Source organism: Drosophila tropicalis, unplaced genomic scaffold, assembly GCF_018151085.1.
Source record: "Drosophila tropicalis isolate 14030-0801.00 unplaced genomic scaffold, ASM1815108v1 contig_593, whole genome shotgun sequence".
NCBI lineage: Eukaryota > Metazoa > Arthropoda > Insecta > Diptera > Drosophilidae > Drosophila > Drosophila tropicalis.
Genome location: NW_027173070.1, coordinates 7,643,870 through 7,669,488, shown reverse-complemented (window position 1 = coordinate 7,669,488; position 25,619 = coordinate 7,643,870). Strand labels below are relative to the sequence as shown.

The 25,619-nt window shown below is 32.0% G+C and overlaps 1 protein-coding gene across 2 annotated transcripts; it reads right to left on the bottom strand.

The window, feature by feature from the left end:
- Nucleotides 1–1,311: 1,311 nt before the first annotated feature.
- On the bottom strand, nt 1,312–25,187 carry Swim (Secreted Wg-interacting molecule). Of its 2 annotated transcripts, none has more exons than XM_068290583.1 (4): nt 25,066–25,187; nt 3,282–3,467; nt 2,240–3,222; nt 1,312–2,173 (listed from the first exon to the last, which is right to left on the bottom strand). In XM_068290583.1, exons 2-4 carry the CDS (start codon nt 3,451–3,453, stop codon nt 2,030–2,032), a joined length of 1,299 nt encoding a protein of 432 aa, XP_068146684.1. In that variant the 5' UTR covers nt 3,454–3,467; nt 25,066–25,187; the 3' UTR covers nt 1,312–2,029. The 2 variants fall into 2 exon arrangements, with proteins under 2 accessions (XP_068146684.1, XP_068146683.1); XM_068290582.1 differs by lacking the exon at nt 25,066–25,187 and adding an exon at nt 5,937–6,084.
- Between the last annotated feature and the right edge of the window lie 432 nt (nt 25,188–25,619).

Sequence of the window (25,619 nt, the reverse complement as noted above, 5' to 3'; positions counted from 1 at the left end):
AATTTCCCTCAATGTAAAAACTTTTTATTATGAAATCCCACAGTTTAATCAGAACTTCCTTCTATTTTCGGTTTTTGCAGTTAACTTACTTTAAAATAGAAATGTTTAGCTCATTACAAAGCCAAACTAGTACAATCTTAAATAACTTCTATAACTAACTACTAACAATACGTAAAATGACAGTAATGGGCACATTTCCATGTGGGCAGTGTGAACACGTTCATGCCAAACATAGTTGGTTGTCGAATGTTTTTACTGATAGTAAAATGCAATACGGAAAGTCGGGGCTTTGGGGGCGTCATTTTTCAATCTTTAACAGTTTTGTTTGCAAAACGATCTACTGTAAAAGTCATTTGAAATGTTGACTTTTAAATACCCTGTAATTGTAATTAACAGAGTTCAACCACAAAAAGAAGTAATTTGTACACAAAAGTGATTGGATATTTGACCTTAAGTCTGGTCAGTGTTAAAAGTTAAATTAGTCAGCAGTTTGTCTGTTTATACATTTCAAAAGCCGCAAAGTTATTTTATCAGCAGAAGGCACATTTGCAGTATCATCTACATACGTATAGCATTAACACCAAAACAAGTTGAGAATTACAAGTAAATTAAGCGAAAAATGACTGACAAAACTTAAAATATCCGAGTTCGTTCTTTTTATGCATCAAATTTTTCATTCTTTTAAATAATTTTACAAAAATGAACCCCAGATTATTCTAGATTCAGATTCTATATCAATAATACGTTATATCTAATCTAACGTTTGCTTATTTAAATATTTTCTATTTCTTTAATGAAAGATAATATTTAAGATGTTACAGCTCTGGCTATTAAGGTCATCAGCTTTATCAGATGGATATATGTATTTCGCCTGGTATGAAAAATTCTATCATGTAGGAAATGATTTCTCTAAGAATTAATGTCTGATAATCAGAAAATTTCCGAATCTCATGAGAATAAAAGACGATTTGGCATGGCGGAGCATGAATGTATCTATATGAGGTTTAGGCAGACTTTCCTCTGGATCCATTTCTAAATGATGAAGAGAATCGGCTATTGGAGGAAAAATCGTCATGGGAAAGTCCTGTGTCTTGAGGATGGAAATTTCCCACAAAAAACCTCTCCCAAAGATTCTCCACTTATAAAACGAAGTCCTTCCATTTGCGTGGGGTTCCTTATAAGTCATCTTCTGTCTTGGTAATTCTTCTTTTAATGCAGTTGGTGAAGGATTCAGAGCCATCAAGTTGCTTTAGTGGCAAAACCTTTCAGTTTCAGTGGTCGGAAACCCTTCTACAACAACAAATTGTCAACATGTATGGTAATTCGTTTATTAATCAATTACATAACTTAGCTTCCATTTTACAATACAAATACAAGTACGATTCTTATCATTGTTTTGTTTCTCTTTTTTTGTTCATTGCCAGAAGTATACATTATGTATTATTCGCAATGAGATCTCTCATACAATATACACACACATTCTACACTCATCTATGGGCCATCTATATATAGTTAATATCCTTCCATCGATCACATGCAGGCAGTATCTGGGAGTTGGGAGTTTTGTTGTTGAATGGATGGAGCAGTGTGGAGTTATCAAGGTGGCAGTTTCGTGTTATATTTATAGATGTAGGTTATCCTTAAGGATGAAAGGATTCGTTTGCTGGGTCTGGGCTTGAATCAGAGTCTGGTGGTGGTGTTGGTGGTGTTGTTGGTGGTTGTGCTAGGTGGTGGTTGCTTTACACTTAAGTCTAATCATTTTTAGTTACTAAAATTTCTAAGCATAATAAGAATAGGTTATATAAAAAAATTTACAAAATAGAAAGCGCCTAATTCACTTTGAGTGGTGCCATAATATAAATGGAAAATTTTGAGAAGCATGAGATAATTCATTTTAGTTTTTAATTTGTTGTTTATGTTGTTTTTTTTTTTGTTCTCCTCTTTGTTGTATCGTAACTACTCGAGATTACTCGGTTTTGTTTTTTTTTTTTCAGAATTCGCTGGGCGTGGTAGTTAGATAGTTTTTGTTTTAGACAGATTTTGTGTTGTAATAGTTGTAGACATAGGGCCAAGAGGCGAGGACATATTCCTCGATGCCGCATTCATTGGAACCACGTAGAATGCGGAAGTATCCACGTTCACCCCACCAAGGACCCCAGGAATTGGCGGCAATCTGAAAGATAGGGCAATTGGTTTAGATTAGAAAGAACGCGAGTTCTAGAATCTTGACCTAACTCACCCAATATTTATCACCGTTGTGCTCTTCACCCCAGCCAACCAATTTGACAGAATGGAAACCAGTTGGTGCTCCACGATTGGCCGCCGTTTGACGATAGATGCCACCGGAATAGGAGAAGAAATCTCTGTATACCCGCATGGTGGCCTGAACTGGACCAGAATGGAAGATCTCAGCCTTGATGTCAGCCTCGCGACTCAGACTGTAGGCGGGACCAACTGTATAGAGGCTATCGCGATCCACACCAGGAGCTGGACGACAGCCATGAGCCTTGAGTGAACCATTGTGTCGCACCTTGCAGGTGCCTCTGGTCTGAGTGTAGGGATAACAGCTCTCATCCAGGACACCCTTTTTGTGAAGATAGCGCCAGGCAGCATCCAAATGACCACCCTCGCATCCCTGCTGGCGGCGTGTGCACGAGAGAATATTCTGTGGCGACAGCTGAATAATTTCCTTGCCCTGACTCTGAATGGCAAAACGATCAGAGGCCACCGAAGTGGTGGACAAGACCCAACTGGAGCCACACCAACCCTGATCAGGCACTTCGGAGATATAACTCGACCACTTGTCAACGGCATTGAATGAAGCGGGCAAACCATCCGTAGGATTGGTCAGTCGTGTCATCGCCTTGACCCGATAAGTGGGCTCCTTGGTTCCCAAACGCAGGCGAAGACCCTCACTGTACTTGTGGCCCCACCACTCTTCGTACTTGCGGGCCGACCAGCCCAATCGGTGTATCGAGTTGACACTGTGGATGAGGTCATCGTCTGTGAGACACAGATCGGTGTCGCATTGCACTCGTCCGCCATCTAGACAGCGGCATTCGTTGCAATTATCCCGCGTATTGTTGAATTTGTGGAAGTAGACTCCATTGTGCAGACAACTGACAATGGGATCCGGGTCCCCAAAGCAAAAGGAGCGATAATCGGGACAGCAATCGCCGCCCTCATCGCGATCACAGAACTCATCGCAATAACACAGAGAGGCTAAAAACGAATAGCTAATCAATCAATCAATGCCCGGCTAACAACATTTTCTCACTCACTTGATATGGGCAAGGCGCAGCCATCCCGACGATCCTTGCAACAGGTATTCTCTCGTCCGCAATATGGTCCGGGGAAGTCCAATTTCAGTGTGTGATCAAACGCCTGAACCACCTGACCCAGCTGGATCACCACTAGCAGCAGGCCAGCCGCCACTTTAAAGTTCACAAACATAATTCTTGCCTAAACTGAAAAGGAATAAAACAAAGCCAAAAGATTCATTAATTAACTGACTCTTATCTTATCAGCAAAAACAAGAAATTTGCATATTTTCTGGCACAAACAGTCTCATGTATCCCAGATTAGATTAGCAGTGAAACATTCTTGCTCCTCCTCTGCAATGTGTCAACAGATTACCCTCTTGATGGCGATTAGAACGCATTAAATGAACTCGGAAATTTCGAGTTAATGAATTATTCATGACGGGCTAAACACAAAAAAAAAAAACATTGCAAAACCAACAATAACCAAATCGTTTAACGGTTTTCAACCCATTTCTGATGACGTCAGCCCAATAGTTTCGACTTTCATGCCCCAATACGATAAACAAAAACTCTAAAAAAAAAAAACAAACACCCCAAAACATACAAACACACAACGAAGTCATCAACTCATCCAAAATTTTGAGCACACCCAAGCGAAAAATCCAAAAACCATAAAAACAAAGTCCGGTCAATTTAGTAGTAGAGTAGAAAAGAAGCGGGCTTCTCCTCCCCCTTCTCCTTCTCCTCCTGCATCCGCTCTCCCGTTGACGACAAACAAAAATTTAAACTTGTTTGAGTTATTATTTAAAAACCCAACGAAAAAATAGAAAAAACAAAAAAAAAATGAGGAGAATTATAATAATAATAATGCAAATAGATTTTCCTGTTTTCGTCTAGTACATAAATAGCAAATTGAATCATTCATTGGACGTCGTCTCTGATCTCTGAAAAGGTGTTCAAACATTTGTCTGAAAGGTTCTTTATTCGAATTTATTCTTTTTCGTTTTTTGCTCTCCCATTCAATTTGTTTTGGTTTTGGTTTTGGTTTCGGTTTTGGTTTATTATATTTTGTTCGTTTTCTACTTTTATCAGTTGTTGTTGTTGTTGTTGTTGTTGTTGCTCACTAATGGTGAACCCGTTTTTAATTTCGTGTTAATTAATTTGAAAGTTTTAAAGTTTTGAGTTTTGTTAATTAATTAGCAATTCAATTGGCAAATCAATTGGCAATTAATTTATCTTCTTCTAAACAACTTTAGAGAGTTGACATACAGGAAATTGTAAATTTCTTTAAATGATTTATATAAAAGGATAAAAAAACAACAATGATAAATTATTTTTTGTCAATTTTTTACACCAATTTGAAATGCTTTTTGAGGCTATATCAACAATTAAAGGAGTGAAAAATATTTAATAAATTAAACAATTTCAGTCCTAACAAATCTTTTTACTAAAAATTCTATTAAATCAACAGCTGTAAGGTTAAATATTTTTACAATAAACATTATTTTTTAATTGCCAAATGTTTTTTTATATTTTTGTTGCAAAAATTTCTGAAATTTTTACATAATTTTTGTTATAATTTGCCAAATGTTTTTTACGTTTAATTTTTGTTTCTATAAATTAAAAAATGTTCGTTATAATTCGACAAATGTTTTAATAACTGCAAAATATTTCCAGAAATTTTAACATTATTTTGTGATAATTTTTTCGAATGTTTTTTACCAATTTATTTAAAATTTATATTATTTGTAATATTTTCACAACACAAAAAGCTATTCAAAAAGTATTCATTATTCTGATATATTTTATATATTTAGGTAACTTTTCATATTTTGATTTTCCTCTCAAGAAATTTTCAAGCTTTTTTCAAATTTTTGCAATTATATTTATTTTTTTTGTTTTCATTAATTTTAATTAAATTTAAAAATTGTTTTGCATTTTTTTTTATCAACTTTATAAAAATCATTTGACAATTAATTTAAATTTAAATTAAATTTAATTTAAATTCAATTTAATTTAAATTTAATATATACAATAAATTTCATTTAAATTAATTCAAATTTTTCAAGTAAACTTTGAAGAAATAGTTTGAAATTTAAAAATTTGCACAAATTAAAACTTAAAATTAGTAAAAACAAAATATTTTTTATTTAACTTTTAAGAAAAATTTGTTTGTACTTTATTAAATTTTAAATATTGCTTTAAATTTTAACGAAATTGTGAAAAGTTTTTGCAAAATGTTTGATTTTTTGAGAAGGTTTTTTTTTGGTTTTGAAGAATAATGGAAAATGTTTTTAAAGTAATTCCTTTTTTTTTTTTGATTTTGTTTTTGGAAATATTTTTTGTCAAAAAACATTTTTAACTTTTAAAAAGATTTCTGCATTTCGTTAATATTTACAACAGAACAAAATCTGGAATTAGATATCAAATTTCTATATAATTACAGATTATTATTATTATTTGCTTTTTTTTTTTAATTTTACACTGTTTTTAAGCACATAATATTATGGTAATTTTTTAATTATTCAAGTTTTGCGCTCATCATTTCCGTAAATGATAAGTTAAGAGTTAAGACACTGAGGCATTTTGGCCCTTTATTTATTTTTGCCTAATTGCATTTTGCAGTTAATTGTTGTGTTTTTTTTTTTTTTTTTTTGGTAATTCGATACTAACTTTTATAATTGTATGAAATATTTCAGCACTTTTGTTGTTTTTTTGGAAAGCAAAGCCAATTTGATTTTTGGCTTTGTCTTTTGGTTTTTGTTTTGGCGGGGTTCGAACTTTGGTTTTTATAGCGTTTTGTGTTCCGACTCCGATCGCGGCTAGCTGCTGACTGAATTCACTAAGAATCGAGGGAGAGAACAAAACCGTTGCTGCTGCTGCTGCGGCTGCGGCTGCTGCTGCTGCTGTTAACAGCGACGCTCGAGTGTAGGTGGCTCTCTGCCCTCTTCACTCTTCAGCCCACCCTTTCCACCCCATACACTTACCACCTCTCGTTAAGGCCCCAATTGAGTTAGTTCGTTTGCCAAATTCGGTCAATTTTTTTTTACATTTTCTTTATTTTCTCAATCTTCACAAACAAAAGGGATCGATCCATGGGAAAGATTTGTGATAAAGATAAAGATAAAAACAAGAACGAACCAAATGAACAAACTTTGCTTCACTTTTGGCTCTGGTTTCACATATTAACACATTTGCCAAAAAATAAAGAAATTGATAAGATATAATTGGATCCAATTTGGGTTCAAGGCCAAAATCGAATTGAATTAAATTTATAAACAATGCGAAATTGAGAGATATTTTTGTTTTTTTTTTTCTTGTTTTTTGGTTCCTCGTTATATTCATATCAATTTAGAGCAATGTTTTTTTTTTTTTTCATTCCAGATTTATCTGATTCCAAGTGAGTCTGTCATTTCACTTGGTTTCATTTCTGGCAACTTCTGTTTTTTGCATAAAAACTGAAGAATGAGCAAAAATAAACGGAAATTTTTATAATTTTTACCACTTTTTAAGTCCCATTCCATAGACATGACTAGTTAGCCTAATAAATGGGTAAAACAAACAAAAGGCTGGCAGAAAGTAATTTGTGGTTTGTTTATCAATGAGTAGGGCAAAAACGTTTATGAATGAATCTACCCACACCCATTAAAGAATGACGTCCGAAACGAAATAAATGACGACCTAGCAATACTCTCTCTAAACCAAGTGTGGGGGAGGACATAGAACTCTTAAGGACACAATTCTTTGGCCTATATGAGTATTTACCAAATTTTCTATGCACTGTGAGATATATTTTGTAAAAGAATTGAATATTATGGAATGAAACTTATTTATTAGATTTTCAACTTTTGTTTTTCTTAATTCTATAGCCACCATGAGAACCTCAAATCACTAATCCATATTTTAAGAACTTATTAAATTCAACCATTTTAACCAAATATAAAAAATAGCTTAAAGTTTAAAAGTTTCATTTGCTCTCTTGCAATTTTTAAAATTTAGTTACGTTAAATTATTTATTAAATTACTTGGCAAGTGCTTAAAAATGCACAAAGCTTAAAAGGTTAAAAATTTTGGAAAATGTAATTAATAATCTATGAAATGTTTCTATACCTTGGTAGAAATATTTCAAATTTATAAATTTTTTTTGGATACATTTTACGTTAACAGAACTTGGAAAAGGTTTGTTAATGTCAATAGGGACAGATATTATGATATTATCCCCACTTAAAAGTGATTTTTAATCTTTAATCTTTTTAAAAAGTGAAAAAACTTCTTTTCAAACGATATTTATAGATAGATATTCACCTGATCTACTCGAATTTTATCCAATGAACGTGTCTGTATTGACTGATCATGGTCATTTTATACCAGGATTGTTTATAACTTATAATTAATAACAAAAATTTCAGATAGATGACTTAAAATTTTGTTTCAGGCGACAAATACATTGCGAGAATTCTGATTGGGACATCGATTGTCATTTCTATGGATAAGGACAAAATATAGAAACAAAATAGAGATGAAAGAAGAAGAGTTTTTTAAGGATACTTGAACAATTTTATTATTTGAATCTGATTTCTAATACTCTTTCTGAAGTGTTTCGTCTACTCAACATGAGAATTTTATTAGGGTATAGAAAATTGTGTTAATTTTCCATTAAATGAAGCCAACGAATACAATTTATCTGCTTAAATAATTTCGTATTTTATGTGATTAGAAAATTGATTAGAAATTTGGCTATAGCCATGAATACATATACATAAAGTATGGTGAATCATAAATTCTTAATGCGAACAAACATAACACTAACAAAAGAGTGGAGAGAAAAAAAAAACTGTCCATGAAGTAAACATAATAAAAAACAAGTCTTTGTTCTGTTTATTTATTTTTTTTTTTTTTGTTATTTTGCCTTTGGTTAACCAAAACTCCAGTGTCTGGAGAATAAACAAAAAATGGTATAAAGCCATCATCTCTGATGAGAATGAAGTCAAGAGATGGAGATGGAGATGGAAATGGAGATGGAGAGACGGCGTTAAGTCGCAGTGTCGCCATTTGGTTGACATTAAACTTAAATTTTATGACCAATTTCTGTCTGTGAAAAGGCAACAATATTAAAATAAAAGCAAATAGAATTCAACCGCAGACAGGCACAACATTTGGGTATGCAAAACCGTGATAATGCCTTCGTATTATATCGAATTACGGACTTGGACTGACACCCGCCCCCAACCCGACTTGACTCCAACCGGCACCACCTTGATGGTGGGTGATTAAGAACTATTCAGTTTGAGAATTCCACTTATCCCCGATGACAATCACAATGAATTAGTCATAGAAATAACAATATATAGTATGTAACTTTTATTCATTATTCTATCTTTTTGAGTATGACAACATTTGTGACCGATTGGTCAGACACTTCACTCTATCTCCCTCTCCTCAGCCATTTGTCGACGTAGAGCTATTAAAATTGCATTCAATTAGCTTGAACTTCCGAACGTGAGCCTCGACAGACATGTAGACATGCGAGTTAATTAAAATGTCATCAAAAACGAAATAACGAAACAATTCTTATCATGATTAGTTATTCCAATTTTCACTAAATATACGATATTTAAACATAATTATTCCATACTTAATTGGCTCGCTTGAACGAACAAGCGCCAATCGATTGCTTTGAGCCATTAGAAATTAGCATGTGTAAATCGAAAATATATACCTATTGATATTCAAGCGTACGCACTTCTCTCTACGTTCTTTCCACCGATCCGCCGTGTTTCCCCCCCCCACCAATCGCCCAACAATCGCAAGCATTGCGGCATTCCAATGTAGTGAAGTCAGTCATGTGATAAAATATTTATGAACTGGACACAAACATCGTATGTATGTACATACATATGTACGAGTACATAAGTGCGTCGATTTCAAATTCAAAAAGCCAATCGAGAAACCACTTATTTGCTATATAGCTTATCAGATAGTCTTTAACATCTTTTCGAGCCGGAAGATATTTACAACGTATACAAAACTTATCTAGGTATAGGTAGAACTAGTTCAAGTACACTCAATATCAACAACAAACAAAAATCAATTCAAAGTGTCGCATCGACTGTGTTATACCATGCACAACTTGAAACTTGGCGACTTTATGGGTCAACTTTGAATTTTGTCACTTCTAGTTATAAGCAAAACTTGGTTATTTTAGGTTATAATTTCATGAAATTTGATGGGCTGATGTATATAGAAACAACATTATAGTATTCAAGATTTCTGACCAATACCTCAGAGATTGTGGAAAAAATTACATATTAGAGGTGAGTAAAACAAACTTCACTTGCCTCAAGGATCTACGATAGATAAACAGGCTTAGTTAGATTGAACTGATCATAAGTTTATATATTTCTCATAAATTTTGACGTCCTTCATATACCTTTTCACCCTGTGAGTAGATGATATAAAAACACCAATCCCCCAAAACGAAAACCATGCAAAACATTGTAACTTCCTTATCAGCATTTTGGGCGTCGATGGTTGATATAAATTTACATTGTTCAATTTGATTGTTGTTGTGTTTCCTTTTGTTTTCTGTTTTGTTTTTTATTGGAAAATAGTTGTGTTAATCAGCAATGATTGTTTCACAATTTGTACTTTTGATTAATGTTTCGTATTCAGTAAAGTCAAGAAATATGTGTTGGGAAATTAATGACGAAAACTAAAACAATTTAATCTATAAAGAAAGTACATACATATACATATGTATATGGCTATCAGTCTGTCTACTTCCATTAACTTTGCTTTATAAGGGATTGTTAATGAACTTTGATAAATAGGCAAAGTAATATATAAGCCACTTTATCAATAATATATCTTATATATGATACGTAAAAAGTTAGAATAGGCAATCCCATATTTCGCAATAAATTTATTCGTCATTGCCCCGTAATATCTGACAACGTGGACTATATATTGTATAGGGCTGGAATTAATTAGATATTTGTATAAATAATATGTCAATGAAATCGGGGAAAGTCCAAAATTTTGTTTTAAATGCATATCTTGTGCTTATCAAATATAAATAAGATTTTTATATTATAGAGGTAAACATATCACAGGTTTTAGCTGGCGAGAAGAAGGTTGTTTTGGCTTTTGGTGAAATGCAACTTTATCTGTTTATTCCAGACTCGAAATGAATTTTCGCCAGTTAACATTGGCCTAACATCAACCTTAGCGAATTCAGGGGCGAATTCACCTAAAGTTAAGGACTTTCCAAAGCAATTTAAATCTTTTATGGTCAGGCAAATTAGTAAATTTATTAGTTATTACAGATAAAATGATGCCCAAAATATAATTTTATGCAATTTTATTTCTATTTTGCTGGTTTTACACATAAATTTTTAAAACAATTCTTTCTGAGTTAAGTGGGTCATGATTAGGGACATCTCTAGAAAGAAGTTTTGGATGTAGTCCAATCGAAAAATGTGTAATCATAATCTAAAATCCAAGTAAGGTCGAGTATTAGACCTTATCTTTGGGTTCGTCTTTGATCATCACATTAGAAAATGTATGCATCTAAAATTTTACTCTCTTAGCTTTCGGCATATGTTTGCATATACTTTTTTGTATACTTATTCAAAATCTGTAAATATGACCGATACTTCTTAATAATCGTATTTACTATAAGGGGAGAATAAGCTGTCGAAATTCTATAAAATTTGACAAAAATATATAAAATATATATAAAATATTATAGTTTGTTCGATTTGATTAAATTTAGGACGGAATCCTGAATGAATTTGGAAACTGAAAGTTTTAGTCCCTAGAGAGTTCTAGAGCAGATAAAATCAAGCAGATAACATTTGGTTAATGGAGAAGCAGATATTTTTGAAATCTTTTCGAAATTAGACTGATTTTTTGGCCTACATTTGTGATGATCGATAAAAAGTGAAACCAATTTAGCTTCTCACCTTTGGACCAGCCACCTGCATCACCTGATTAGCACCTCAAACTTTTGGATGAAGGGCAATGGCCATGAAAATATTCTTTTGTACATATGTAGCTATAAATCGAAAAGATATAGACACACCAACCGATATATGTATGCATTATTTTGGCAAGTGATTAAATTGCAAGCAACGAGCAAACATTGAAATGCATAAATATTTGGCAGATCATTTTATTATTCGATGTTTATTTTTGCAATTATTGTGTGGTATTTTCATTTATTTACTTATTTTTGGTGGGGGACTTTGACCCTGAAGTTGTGGGAGGGTGGCAGGGGCGAGTGGTTTGGACCACAAAAGGATAAACATTTGAAATGGCATCGAGCGAAACCAAATTGATACCTGTAAAATTGTCGAAATTCTATGAGCTGTGTGTGTTAGTGTGTGTGTGTGTGTGTGTGTGTGTGTTTTTATGGGTGTGGGTGGGTTGTTTGGTTGTGTGTCTCTCGGAGGTCAATTGCAGCCATATAAATATAACCTTGAAATATTTCACTCAAATTGCACCTTATTTGAAAATTTTCTTAGCTTCTTGTTTTTTGCATTTCACGAATTTCATGGAATTTTCAATTTTTGTTATGCAAAATATTTTCTCGCTGCGGCCTGTTTCAAATTAGTAAAAATTGGGAAAAACTGATATTGAATGGCACATCAATTGGGTCATTTTGGCACGCCATCATCCCGGCCCAACAACAACAACAACTCTCACAGACATCACCATCCCATTTCGTCCAGGTTATGACGAAATCGAATTGGCTTGTCTTCATAACAAGTGGAAGTGTGACCACAAACTCAATTGAATTAAATTTCAACGTTCATTTTTTCATTTCAAGACCGACAAACAAGAACCAACATATATATATATATGTATATCATAATTGTAGTCTTCTCTTTATCTCTATCACTCTCCCTCGCACTTTCAAAGTTCGTCATTGTCTCGTTATACTCTTTCCGAAAAAAGGGCTCTTTGGATTTTATCGAAAGACCTAAGAATGTCTTTTTGGATTTGTGATATGTCTATACTCCACTCAATAAGTCCAATAAGTCCAAGCAATGTTCATCGAATTATAATCATATGTATGTATATTCTGAGGATACTTTCCGAAACTGACAGAATCGTTTTTTTTTAGCCTGACAATATCCGATAATACTAGATATAGCCCTCGATTACAAGGGGTTGAAGTAGTCGAACTAAATATTTACCTATCTTACAATTAGTTTGACGAATTCTTCGATTTTGAGCTCATATATTTGGTTTAAAAACACTTTTAAAGAGCAACTCAAGTCAAAGATCATATATCATCCAACATTTGTGCTTAAATTAGAGATACTTTAAGGATTGTTTCATTATTTTTTGAATCTGAAGAAGACAAGATATTATTTTTTTCCAATATTTCATCAGGAAATGTTTTCAAAAGTCTTTGAATTACTTAAATGGTTTCTAAAACAAAAGTCGGAAACATTCAATATCTCAAAGAAGCAATGATTAGAAAACAAAAATCTCAAAACTTTTCGAAAGGGTATACAAAATTTGTGTAAGTTTTTTTTCTTCAAAATTAACACAAACTTCTGGTGTTACGTGTAATTTGATGAAGACCGACAAACAAGACAAAATATACTTCCCTCTCCTCAGCTACTCCCCTGGCACGCCTTTTGGGTCTCGTTTTTTTGGCATATTTGTGTTTAATATTTCAAATAGTCGATCCGTTTCAATTACGATCCACACATATTTCAATTGTCAGAGTGCAAGTGTTCTTGCAATTTAAATACTTTACTTTTGCTGATGTCTGACATTGAAAATGAATTATTTTATTAACAATTATTATGTTTTTTTTTTTTTTTTCGAGAAGAAAGAAAAGTGCGACGACTGCGAAGTTTTGTATGTTTGTTGTTTGTGGTTTTGGTATTTTTTTTCTCTTCTTTGTTGTGTTTATTTGTTTAAGTCATTTTATTTATTTATGGTCAGGAATTTGACATTTCAACAATTGGTTGGTCAGTCGATCGGCTTGTTGGTTTGTTGGTTTGGTTTGGTTTATTTGTTTAGCTGGGGCCACCAGTTTGATTTCTAATTTATTTATTGATTAAATTTCTTCCGGGTGCTGGGTGCTGGGTGTTGGACCCCACCCACTTGAATAATTTATTTTACATTTCTTCATTGTTTATTATTTAATGTCTGGCATATTTGCACATTGACTGCAAATTCATATATTTTTTTTTTTTTTGGCCCAGTCCGAGCCACAGGCATTTTTTCTTTTATCGTTTAAAGTTTAAGGCTGATTAACTAATTAATCTATTTTTAAAACATTATTCCATGGACGAGTTCTATATTTAAGAGATTAGCCAAACATTTCTAGTTGTTATTGTACGTCATTGTTTATGGCCAATTGAGAACTGAAAAAAAAAAAATTTATGTTGTTTCTGTTTTTCTTTTTCAAAATTTTTATAAGCAGCAAATGAAGCAAAAGTTTTTTTTTTTTTTTTTAAACACCTTTCAAGTAGTTGGATGGAAATTAACATACAACCAACAAGAAGCAGTTTTTAAATTTTTGAATGGAATTGATCTTCTTTAGTATTAGTCAAAAAAGATTGTCGATATATGTATATATATCTCCCCTGAATCGTTGATGATTTCATTAATTAATATTTCGTTTAACTTTTTAATAGGTCAATGTTTATATTTTACGATCTGACTAATTCGATTAATATGCCAAACATAAAAAAATGGAATTTTAGTTTAATACTTTACAGATAATCCATAAAAAATACATGGTAAAGCTCTCGATTATATCTTATTTGAATCTATTCTTCGTAGATAGATATAGAAATGTAAAATATTTCAAATCAACTAAGTTTGTCATTATACTTTGTTGAAGTCTTTATATATCTATCTATAAATTAAAGTTAAATACTTCGAATTTAGGAGACCTTATTTATTTTAGGTAGAAGCGTCTGATTTTAGGGATCTACTTAAAATTTATTTAAAAATTGTACATCAATGGCAAAGAGATTTAAATTTACTTCTTAAAATATAATTCTGAATCTCTTTATTTTCAAATTGTTGAAAGAACATAAGTTTAATTTTGTGTTCAAGTGAAAATAATCCAAGCTTTTGTTAAAAACAACATTATATTTGTTATTATTTGCTGATTTACACAAATTTACAATTAGAAAAGGTCTTCGACATAATTTTTGGTGTTAAATAATTAAAACTCAAAACCATTTGTTGTATTTTTTTAAGTAAAGCTTTGATAAAATTTAAGAAATAGGCAAAAAAAAAAAAAAAAAAAAAACGAAAAAAGAAGAAAAGTTTTAATATTCTAATATTCTGTAGTTCAAAGTTGTCGTTCAAATGGTTTTTTTTTTTTGCAAAAAGAGGAAAAACTTGTAATACTTATTTAAATGGAAATCCTTTTTTGAAGCGGGCCAAAGTTAAGAATTATCCTACAATAAGTTACCTTAAAAAATCAACTTTAATTGTTAGGTAAAAGAGGACAAAAGGACAACTGTTAATATTTTCTTTCTTTTCTTTAAATTTTGTAGGGGGTTCCATCAATAAATTCGTCATAAAACATAATCAAAATTGGTCATTTATGTTTAGTTTGATGAAACTTTTTGGATTATAAATGAGAGAATATCGTTACTTAATAAAGAAAACTCATAAAAATTTGTCAGATATGGGTAAAGAACGTTTCCTGTACGGTGTTTTTGGGCTGTGTGTTTAAGTTATATACAAATGGAAATATCCATCAAGCCAAGAACTGTGAATGAAACACCTTAGAAGGGACAAATGAATCATTAGGTTGATTTAGAACTGACAATAGGAAGGAACAGATATTACATTCATTCATTGTTTTTGGCATCTGTGAGTCTGATGATGGAGAGATAATACCTGAGATCGTTCCTAGCTGCAGCATCCACTTGAATCCACACTCTTGCACGTGTTCTACTATCTACAATAGTTTTTCCGAAATGAAAATACCTTGTCAGCAATTTGCGTATTCTGCTGGAAAATGCGTTTATTTCTTCGAAGATAAATATTTCCCTGTTTATATAGATATATATGTGTGTGTGTGTGTGTAAGAATGTGTGTACAATTTGCAGGGTCTCTGCTTACGTATGCGCCAAAACAAAACAAAGATGAAGAAGTGGAAGAAACACAACAAAAAAAAAAAAAAAAACAAGATATACAAATTGAATTGTTTTTCTTTTAAACCCAACCACAAGACCCATTCCCATTTCAATTGTTGATAATTAATAATTTGCTCATCGAAAAACAACAACCATTTAAATACCAAAAATGAGAAGAAATATATACATATGTATATAATAAAAACTGTGTAAGCTTCTAAATTTAGCTCATTAGAGATCATGACTGCCGTTGAGATGCTCTACTGCAAGGTGTTTTGTACGTCGTATACAAAAGATTTGTTTGAAATGCACTCATCAACAACGCCCACATGATACCTGCGATTGTGTGTGTGTGTGTTTGTGTGTGTTTTTTGTACTTTGCCAGTAATTATGGTACTTGACAGGTTCTCAAAACCAAATTAGGCAGGCCAGGAGAGGGCTGTCAATCAAAATTTTGTAGATTTATCATCTTTCATCCGGTAGATTAGTAAATAAGCATATATACTACACATTTATTCATATTTTAAGAGTTAATAAATAGCGAGATCAGATGTTTCTCATGGCTGTTCTTTAGTCGTAACGTAAACAGTTGGGCGAACACAGCAATCAAGCATTGAAAATGCAAGAACTAAACCCAATCCTCACACCTCGCTAAATCATCACGAGCACTTTGAGCTACTTCTCAGTTGGCACAAGCCAGAACTGTTTGGGAATTGTTATGCGTCACAGGGGGAAAAAATACGCTTGCTTGCTCTGTAAGCAGCGCAGCAGAAGCAGACGCAGAGGCAGAGAGTTCTGACATTCAGCAGCTTTTTATAGCACGTAGCCAGAGATAGGGACAAGAAAGCATTTAAACAAGTCTAAAAGTATAATATTAATTGTTAAACTAAAGCAAAGGAAAGTCTTTGAACATTGAAAATTAATCCTTATCAGTCGATTTATCATCACAACTGCTAAAGTGATATGATTTCTGCCTGGTCTGTATAAGACTTTATAAACTATAGCTACTTTAATTGCCTAAATCGTTTGAACTTAGATTTTGTTTTTAAATGGTTAAGGTTTTCGTTAAAGAGGTTTTTTTTTTTGCAATTTTTATAAGATAATCATTTGATTGCACTAAAATATTAAGTTATGCCATTAAATTTTACTAGTTACATATATCATCATTCTATAAAATGAAAGCTACCCAGTCGATTAACTTTCCAAATGATATCCATTGGGAAAAATATTGGTTTTTGTAGTTTCAATAAAACTGTCATTTTTTAGTGAGAAGATTAAGACATAATTTTTAAAAATTGTTTAAAAATTTCTTAAATTGAAACACAAATTAACAGTTTTAAAGCATTTTTAAAGAATTTTTCAAAATAGTTTTATTAACATCCAGTTAATTTTTCTTAGACTGTATTTTGGCCAACTTCTTAATGACTTTAAAAAGATATATCTCCATTTCATAACAGTTTATCTTATGTTAAATTGGTAGCAAACACTTCAATATAAAAACAAATAATTTCTAATCAATTTCTTAAAAAAATCTTCATGTAAAAGTCACAATAATTTGGAAAACTTGAAAAACATATTGGTTTTCGAGGCTTGGAAATAAAAATATCGACTTTCAATAAAAAATTTAAGTCAAATATCTAAAAAAAAAGTAAAAAAATTGTCAGAATTTTACCTTGGTAAAGATTTCAGATATTTTCCTAAAACTGATGATTGACTATTGATCGCTAGGGGCGCCACAATACTTACAAACATCTTTCAGGTAAGTTTCATTAAAATATATAAGATGTTTAGTTCAGGTTTAAGTTAAATTTTCGCACTTGAATGCAAATCAAAATTATAGAAATTCTTATTAGATTAAGGACAACAAATGCAAATATTCCAACTGCTTAAAGAGTATCTGAAAGTCATCTTTAAAAAAATAAGTTACTTTTGTTTATGGCTTTTTGATTTGGCTCTTAGACAGAATTTCCATTTTATTATTGCACCAAAATAAGAAAAAAAAAATTGCCATTTTTGTTAAACTTTCTAGGCAAAGGCGAAACAAAAAACACATGTTGGCAATTAGATTAATTTATAATATTATTTTTATTATTATTATGGTTAATGACAAATGTATTAATTGTATATGCAATAGTCGCAAGTATAAACAAATTTATATCTGATCGCACACACGCCCACAGTTCGATTGCCGCACAGTCGGTTAAACGCCCAAGTACTAAATCTAGATACAAAATTATATCGGCCAGTGGGACAACTTCATGGGTAACTCAAGTCTGTGAGGTTTACATTTCAATTGGAATGGGATTTGGAATTGGTATGAGAATTGGTCATGGTAGGTAATAGTTGTCGAGTCTCATATACATACGTGGGTGTTGGGCTTAGCCAAATTCGAACTAATTTCCATGAAGCGAAAATGAAAACAAAATACGAAATGTTTCTTTCTGGGCCACATTCCTTATGTCTACCTAGAAAGTAATTTCATTTTGTGTCTATTTTTAAAAATTTACAATTTCAATCAAATTTGCAAGAGACCAAATGAGGACAAGTACTCGTAACTGATGAAAATTAGCCAAACAATTAAGTGCCTTAAGATTAAGATTGGGGCAACGAATTCTAGATACCCATTAACTAAACTAAGAATACTTTTTCTTTGAGTCCTAAAGACGTGAAAAGAATGGAACCTCTCTTGTTATAGACAGATTTGCAAATGGTCATGTACTTTCTCAGAGCTCAGTGATCCTATTATAGGGTATTAGAAATGGCACTTAATGGTTGTCTTTCTATTTTGCTCACATTTGTTGATTTATATTCGATCATACATTTCTCATAGTCAGTCTCCCCTGAAAAAGTCATTGTCAATGCCAAATGAGAATCATTTTGTCTACGAAATAAACAAAACACACCAAGAGACATAGAGAAAGATAGATAAAAAGAGAGAGAGAGAGAAATGAACACATGTTTTTATGTAAATTTGAGGCATTTCATGTCAGTGACACTTAGAGTCAATGAATTGTATTTTATATTGTTAAAGCTGATTCATGCTGATGATATGATTGTACGTACATACATATGTATGTATGTAAAACGTAGGTGATGTTTAGCTATTAAAATCTATGACGCTTCAGTTATTAAATACAAATAACATAAATATATTTATACTTATATATTTAAACAATATCAAATTTTTGCCTTTTCCATTTTGATCTAAAGTTTCCTGTTTAGTTGTTTAAGGTCAAATGCAATTTTTAATATAATTTATTAATTTTATAATTTTATTCGTAATTTTTAGCATAATTAATAAGACAGAATGGAGTTAGTATAACGTATAGAAACAACACATATAATTATTTTTTAATGTAATAATATTTTACTTTATTAGGAAAATTTTGAATTTCTTGTCTTATTAAACTTCATACCTTATTTATTTGTATTCTCCATTAACAAATTTGCTTATTATCTCTATTTTTAATTAATGCTATTACAAAACATTTCATGTCTCTATTAATTTACTTAAAATGAATTGTTTTAAGAATTCAATATGGCAATTTTTGAAATTTACATAAATATCACGCATACGACTCATTGCCAAATCTTTGTACAGACAATGACGAAACGAAAAAAAAATGCATCCTAAAAACGGTGAAAATATTTAGCAAATAATACTCAAATGAGGATTTCATTTTAAGGTAGTGACCTTAAAAGATTTCGAAACGACTTCTCTCTCTTTCTCTCACTCTCTATCTCATACTCTTAATCCGTAAGCAATTTAATTTAAAATTTTCTTTAATTTCATCTATTTTTTTGGATGCGTAATTTAATTTACACACAACCTGAGCCTAAAATTATATCTAAATATTGATTTGCATCCAAATTTATTTCTTTCTGCTTAAATTAAAAACTTTTAGTATATAGTAACTTAGATCTGCCAGACCAAAAACTTTTTTAAAGAGTTTGAAGGTGAAAAAAAAATCATATTAAGTCAGACTTGAGGAACTTTTTGATAGTTTCTTTTACATTCCCATGAAGTAAGTCCCAATTCCAGAGATTTTTTTATGATTTTGCGAACGTTTAATAAAACTAATTAGAAATGGATCTATAAACTGAATTGACGCACCTTCATCAAGGGCAAAACGTATTTAATTTTGAACCAATTTTAATAAAAAATACTTTATTAAACAAAATTATGACACTTTAGAAACAATTTGTAAGATAAAATGAAGCCAAAGTACCCAAAAACAGAAGCAAACCCCCCAGCAAAGTCCCTTGGAAATGAAATTTTGAGCCCAAATATTTGCCATTTGTGTAGTTTTTGGAACATTTTTGAAAACTTTTTCGCAGAAATTACCAACTTTTCCCCCTTTTAAAGTAATTAGAATTAATTCTATAAATTAAATTGACGCACCTCCCATCAAGTGCCGCAGAAATGTGATATTTATCGATTTCAAGGTTAAGTAAGGCTAATCAACATGTCAATCAAATGCAAAAAATAATAACAAATATAATATATAAACTTTTCTATACTAAGTGCTCGAATGTAGATATACATATGACAATTTCTTATCTCATATTCAATATGTATAACATGCACAATTGGTGGGCATAAGAAAAGGAACTCTTATATGAATATTTTCTGTAGTCAGCAATTAGCATGTAATGGATAATTGAAGTGACAATAGAAAACAAAAACTTAGACTACTTAAGCGCCACTTCTTAACGGGTGTTTGGGTGTTTAAGTGTCTGTTTAGGTGTGAATTGTAACAATTGTTGTTGCTGTTGTTGTTGTTAATTTTCTCTCCCCTTGAAAAGGCAAACAAATTTGTTGACTAGTGAGAAAAGTCAACAATGGGCAAACATTCAACACTAACAGCTTAGTAACTAAAACTCAATAGAGCGTGACGTCAGTTTTGAGATCCGTATTTGCTTTTAGCTTTTATTTTTGTCGTCTAAGTGATCAAGTGATCACTAATCAGAAGAGGGGGTAAGGAAGCACCAGCAGGTGGTAAACGGGGTGACGTCATTTGTCAATTTATTGACAGGCGTCCCCAAAATGTAATTTAGTTAACGATTGAAAGCAATTCAATAAAATGCAATTAATCAATTCAATATGCATCAAGCCAACCGCTACTCAGTGGGGGGGCGTTACGCTACACTTTTGTGTGGTTTTTGTTTTTGTTTTGGTATTTGGTTGGCAAAAGGCCAAAGTTGAGAATCGACATTAGATAGATCTATAGACATAGAATGATCGCAACTTAGACTGGGTGTGGATTTTTGAATTGAAATAGATATTCCCCCCTCGGGCCATAATCATCATAATAATCATCGTCGTCGTCGTCAGCATCGTAAAGATCATTTTGTTTTGTAGCAATTACAAAAATATGCTAAAAACGTGTCAATTTAATTCTATGTACATACATGTTTATTTCCATTTTTTGCAAATATATTCTTGACAAATAACCTTAACAGTGCGTATGAGCAATATTTCACTATCAAGTGGCAAAAAAAAAGCGTTAAGAAAAATATAAACCGATGACTGAGCTGCTCGACAGCGAAAACGTAAACTGCATTTTATGCAATTTACATTTTAATTGCCGCATATTGAATATCAACCCCAAGTCCCCAAGCCCCCAAACTCCCCAACACCAATCCCAATCCTAGTCTGAACAGCAAAATCCAAGCCAGCAATTGCAATCCATTTAAATGGCGCTTTACCTAATGACAACCTCACGGTTTGCCATCAAAATATAACCAAACAAATGCAAAAAACAAACACAGAAATTAAATATCATAAACTGATACACATACAGTAAACTCTGGCTGCCATTAACCATCTAATTGATTATGCTGTAAGAGACTACAAAAATCATGAGGTAAATAAATAATTTATGATTTGTTTTAAAGTTGATTTCTTTTAAATGAAGACCTTTTTCTGGCAATTTATTATAAAATTTATTTAAAATGCCTCGATAAGAACGATTGGTTGGAGCTGATGGCAAGTGTAGACTATGAGATACTCAGAGGAACTTTAAGATCTACGGGGAACCCATCATCTCAACTCGGTCAAAGATTGAGCTAAGCTCCTGAATCAATTCCGATATTGATCGGCTTTCATCAGCGCCCATTTTGATTTTATTAAAAATATTACAACTATTTGAAGTAAAGTATCTACTCATATCAATTTTAATTTGTTTCTTTCTTTAATTTTTGTAACAAATGAAATGAGACTCTACCTTGCAAAAATATAGTTAATAATATTTATTTATAAGATAGAAGACTGTAACCTGGCATCTTTATAAACATTATTTGCCCAGAGATAACTTAAATCATTTTATTATCCGATTGTAATCAAGAATATCATTTTAAATGCAGTTGCAGTAAAAGTTTTCAAATGTAAATGTTTATATTCATAAAACTTGGTAAATATTTAAAGAATTTGTTGAATTATCAGAATCAACTAATGATCAAGCAAATGAGGCTACATACATACATATATCCAAATTGATTTCTTCTAAAATTTACTTTGGATAAATAAAATAGTTTTAGAAATTGAATATAGATACTACTCAGTTGCATAAATCAACTCTTAAATCTATAATTTGGTTTATTAAATATAAAAAAAACGAAAATTTTGAAGGTTCCTTATCAATATGTATGATTATTTTCAACAACATTTCGAAATTATAATATGTTTATTATTAAGATTAGTATTTAGTAAGTTGATTACTAATAAGCGAAATTGACTAGAGAGTTAAGTGACTCATGAGTGAGTAAACAGAATAGATTTGTCCACTAAACTGATCCATATATTTGTGTAATTTCAGACTTACTAAGGAAATTTGAATTTATGGAAATGGCGATCTGATAAAAAGTTTCCCCCTCTTTAATTACTAGACTCCTAGACACTTTTTCGTTTTATCTTCTTTGAAATTGTTAGATTTGAAATGGTTTTGGCCTGCTTCAGTACGCCAAAGTATGTGGTATGCGACTCGAGGGGTCTTCAACCTTAATGGTGATACACATTTCGGCTTGAAGAGGCCTAAGCCAGTTTATTACCTTTTGATAGACATGGCTTAATGCCAATTCACTGACCCCTCATACTGACTCTTAACTAAACAGATGAGACGAAATGACATCACCGTCATTTGAGCACAAAGACCAGTAGCCCGTTTAGGTCATAGTCAGAAAGAGTGGGGTGAGGGGGGATAGAGAGTTTTTGTTTTTTTGTTACTTGGTTAAAGTCTTTGCCATGGAATAGCCGGAACTGTTTGAATATTTGTGTTTTGCTTTTGTTTTAGTTTTTTTGTTTATCAGTTGATATATTTATGGGCTTTATTGTTACAATTTGCTCGAGTTTTGAATTGTCGGAACCGTTGTTTTTTCGGCTCTGTAACATGGACAAAAATGTGGTTAACCTTAGTGGTCAATTTATAAGATTTACATGCAAATTTAAAGGGGTTTGTTGTGGTTGTGGCTGGGCAAGTTTCTTTATTTACATATTGAATAATCATAACTTCTGTTTTGTGTTTGATTTTTGAATTTTCGTTTTGCGCAGTGCACAAAAGTAAAGCAAATAGAGGAAGAAATCATCTGTTCGACCCCTCAAGTTCACGGTCAATGAAGCAAAATATACATTGCAACATTCTGGCTGGTTTGTTTGTGTGTATGTGTTCGTTTAAAGAAATATTGTTAACATATTGCCGATCTAAGCCAAAGTAAACATCGAAGTCGATGAAGCGCAAGATCTCAACGCCTTTCCAATTACATACACATACACGGAAATATTGGCTTGAAATCAGCAGGCAATGGATGGACCAGGGAGCAAATGCAAATGCGGTGGGATTAGCTCTCGGCACCTCCATTAAAATAGATGATCGATTGCATTCGTGCAAAATTTTGTACGTTTTCCTTTTGTGGTTCATTCATTCATTCATTCATGCCGTGACTCTCTGCTCAGTTTCACAGTTGCTGCAGTTAGTCAAATTTGCTCTATCATGTTAAATGTATCTACACCCACGAGACGCCATCGGGCAAAAGATACATTCATCTGGCAGCGGGACAGGAGACTTGCAGCTGATCTTCACATTTTTTGTAAGTGGCACAAAGCAAAAACGAAAAACAACAACAAAAAACATTCACTGGGTTACTTTCTAGTGCGTTCTTTTTTCTTTTTGTCTTGGATTTTCCTTTGTATCTTTGAGAGAGTGCAAGTATTAGAAGATTTTCCGATTACGTTTGGCCCCGTTTTCCCGCTTAACAATAAATAGTAGGTCCGATTTCCTTCCACTTGGTCAGAAATGGCTTATACAATTATAATAATGGGAAATATTTCAAATTCATTTGCTTAAGATTACAATAGAATTTCGATTATTTGAATCATTTGAGATCGCAGATGATCTGGATATTCGTAAAACGATCATATAACTGAATTTTTATAGGCTTTTTATTTGGCTTAATTGAATAAATTATCTTTAAGTGTATAACACAAAAAGTTTAAAATATAAATTCTATGTATTGTTTAATTGTTGTAGTCCGTAAAGACATTCTCCAAAGGATATCGAAATATTTACATATATTTTGTTAAAAATCGAAAAGTATTAAAATCTTGTCTTTTTTTATCGACTTTGACCTGGCTAACAAAAAAGGTTTGATATCAATCAAATTATTTAAAAATTTTACACTAAAAAATCACTTTAGAGTACATCTTTAAGTTAAAATATAATTCGCACTTATTTTTTAATTAAAATAAACTATCAAAAAATGTTTTCTAAAATTTGTTACTATTTTCTGGTAAATTTTATTCTATTTACTTTTAGGTTCACATCAAAAATTTTGGCATTAACTGGTAACGAAAGAAATTTGGGGTTTCAAAAAGGATCCTAAGTGTAATGCTCGCTTTAACCTTCTTGGATGTATGATGTATACATCCGATATGTTAAATTATTGGTAATAAAACTATATAAAAATTATGCCTCAAAATATTCTCCAAACTCCTTGACAACTTAAAAAAGTGCAAGTAACAATAATCAAAAAGAGAGTTTGGAGTAACATGCAAATAATTATTGCTGATAATAACTTTGGAACAAGTTCCTTTATTCATGTGAAGGTACTTTTGGAGAAGGAAAAACACTCTATCATTGTTCGACCATTGTAGAGAGTATTTAAAAATAAGTCAGAGGAGGAGAAGAAGCTGAGTTTGTCCCCTCACTTTCAGCATAAAGTATCTGACCGCATTAACTTGGCTCAATCAATTAGAAGGTTATTGAAATGGTAATATGTATATATATTCAAAATCCAGAGAATTGGAATTTCAGCATGTTTAAGCCATCAGAAAAACTAATACATTATATTTCATTATTTAAAAGAGACCTAAAAGATGTAAACAAGGCGAAAGAGACATAGCTTAGTAGTTGGGAGTTAAATTGTATTTAGTATAATTTGTTGTTGTTGTTTGTTTGTCATCACCTGCTTTGTGGTTGCATTATCTATCTGTCCGTCTGTCTGTCTGTCTCTATACAAAAACCACATGACGCCAATTCAAAAAAGTGATATGGATATTTTCCTGCCAAGCATTCAATTACATTTAACATTTTCAACACCTTTTTTTTTTTGTGCTCTACTTCTAGTCAATGAGTTAAACCAATTTTGACCAGATTGAAGACAAGTTTAATACAAAAACTTACCAAAAAAATAAACTAATAATGACAACTCAATTTGAATTTCAATGATAATAGTTTTGTTGTTCTTTTGTTTGCTTGTTTGTAGGTTATAATGTTGTCTTCATCTCACTACAAAATAAACACGAATTAACTAAAAATCGAGCAGTCAAATAAAATTAGCGTTAAAAATAATCACAGTTTACTTTATTTTTCTGTCTCCTTCTGTTTTAAACCGCACGCGCGTTTGCTGTCGCAACTGATTTGAAACTAAAACTGAGCCGACTCTCGGCTGGGGGACTTGCTATTGGAGACTGGGGACTGAGACTCCAAAAAATAACAACAACACCAACACCAACAACAACAGCGACAACAAAATAATGCAAAAACGGCCGACAGCCAACGACAACAACGAACAGTTTGCCGGCTTCCACTTTCAGCTGAGCAAACGAAATGTTTTCAATAAACTGGCGGGAATCGAGAGGCCAGCCTCATGCAGAAATTTGCCAAAACTTGAAAGTGTCAAGAGAGACAAGTTCTTGACTTCGACATTATCCATACCCTATAAGAACACCAATAGA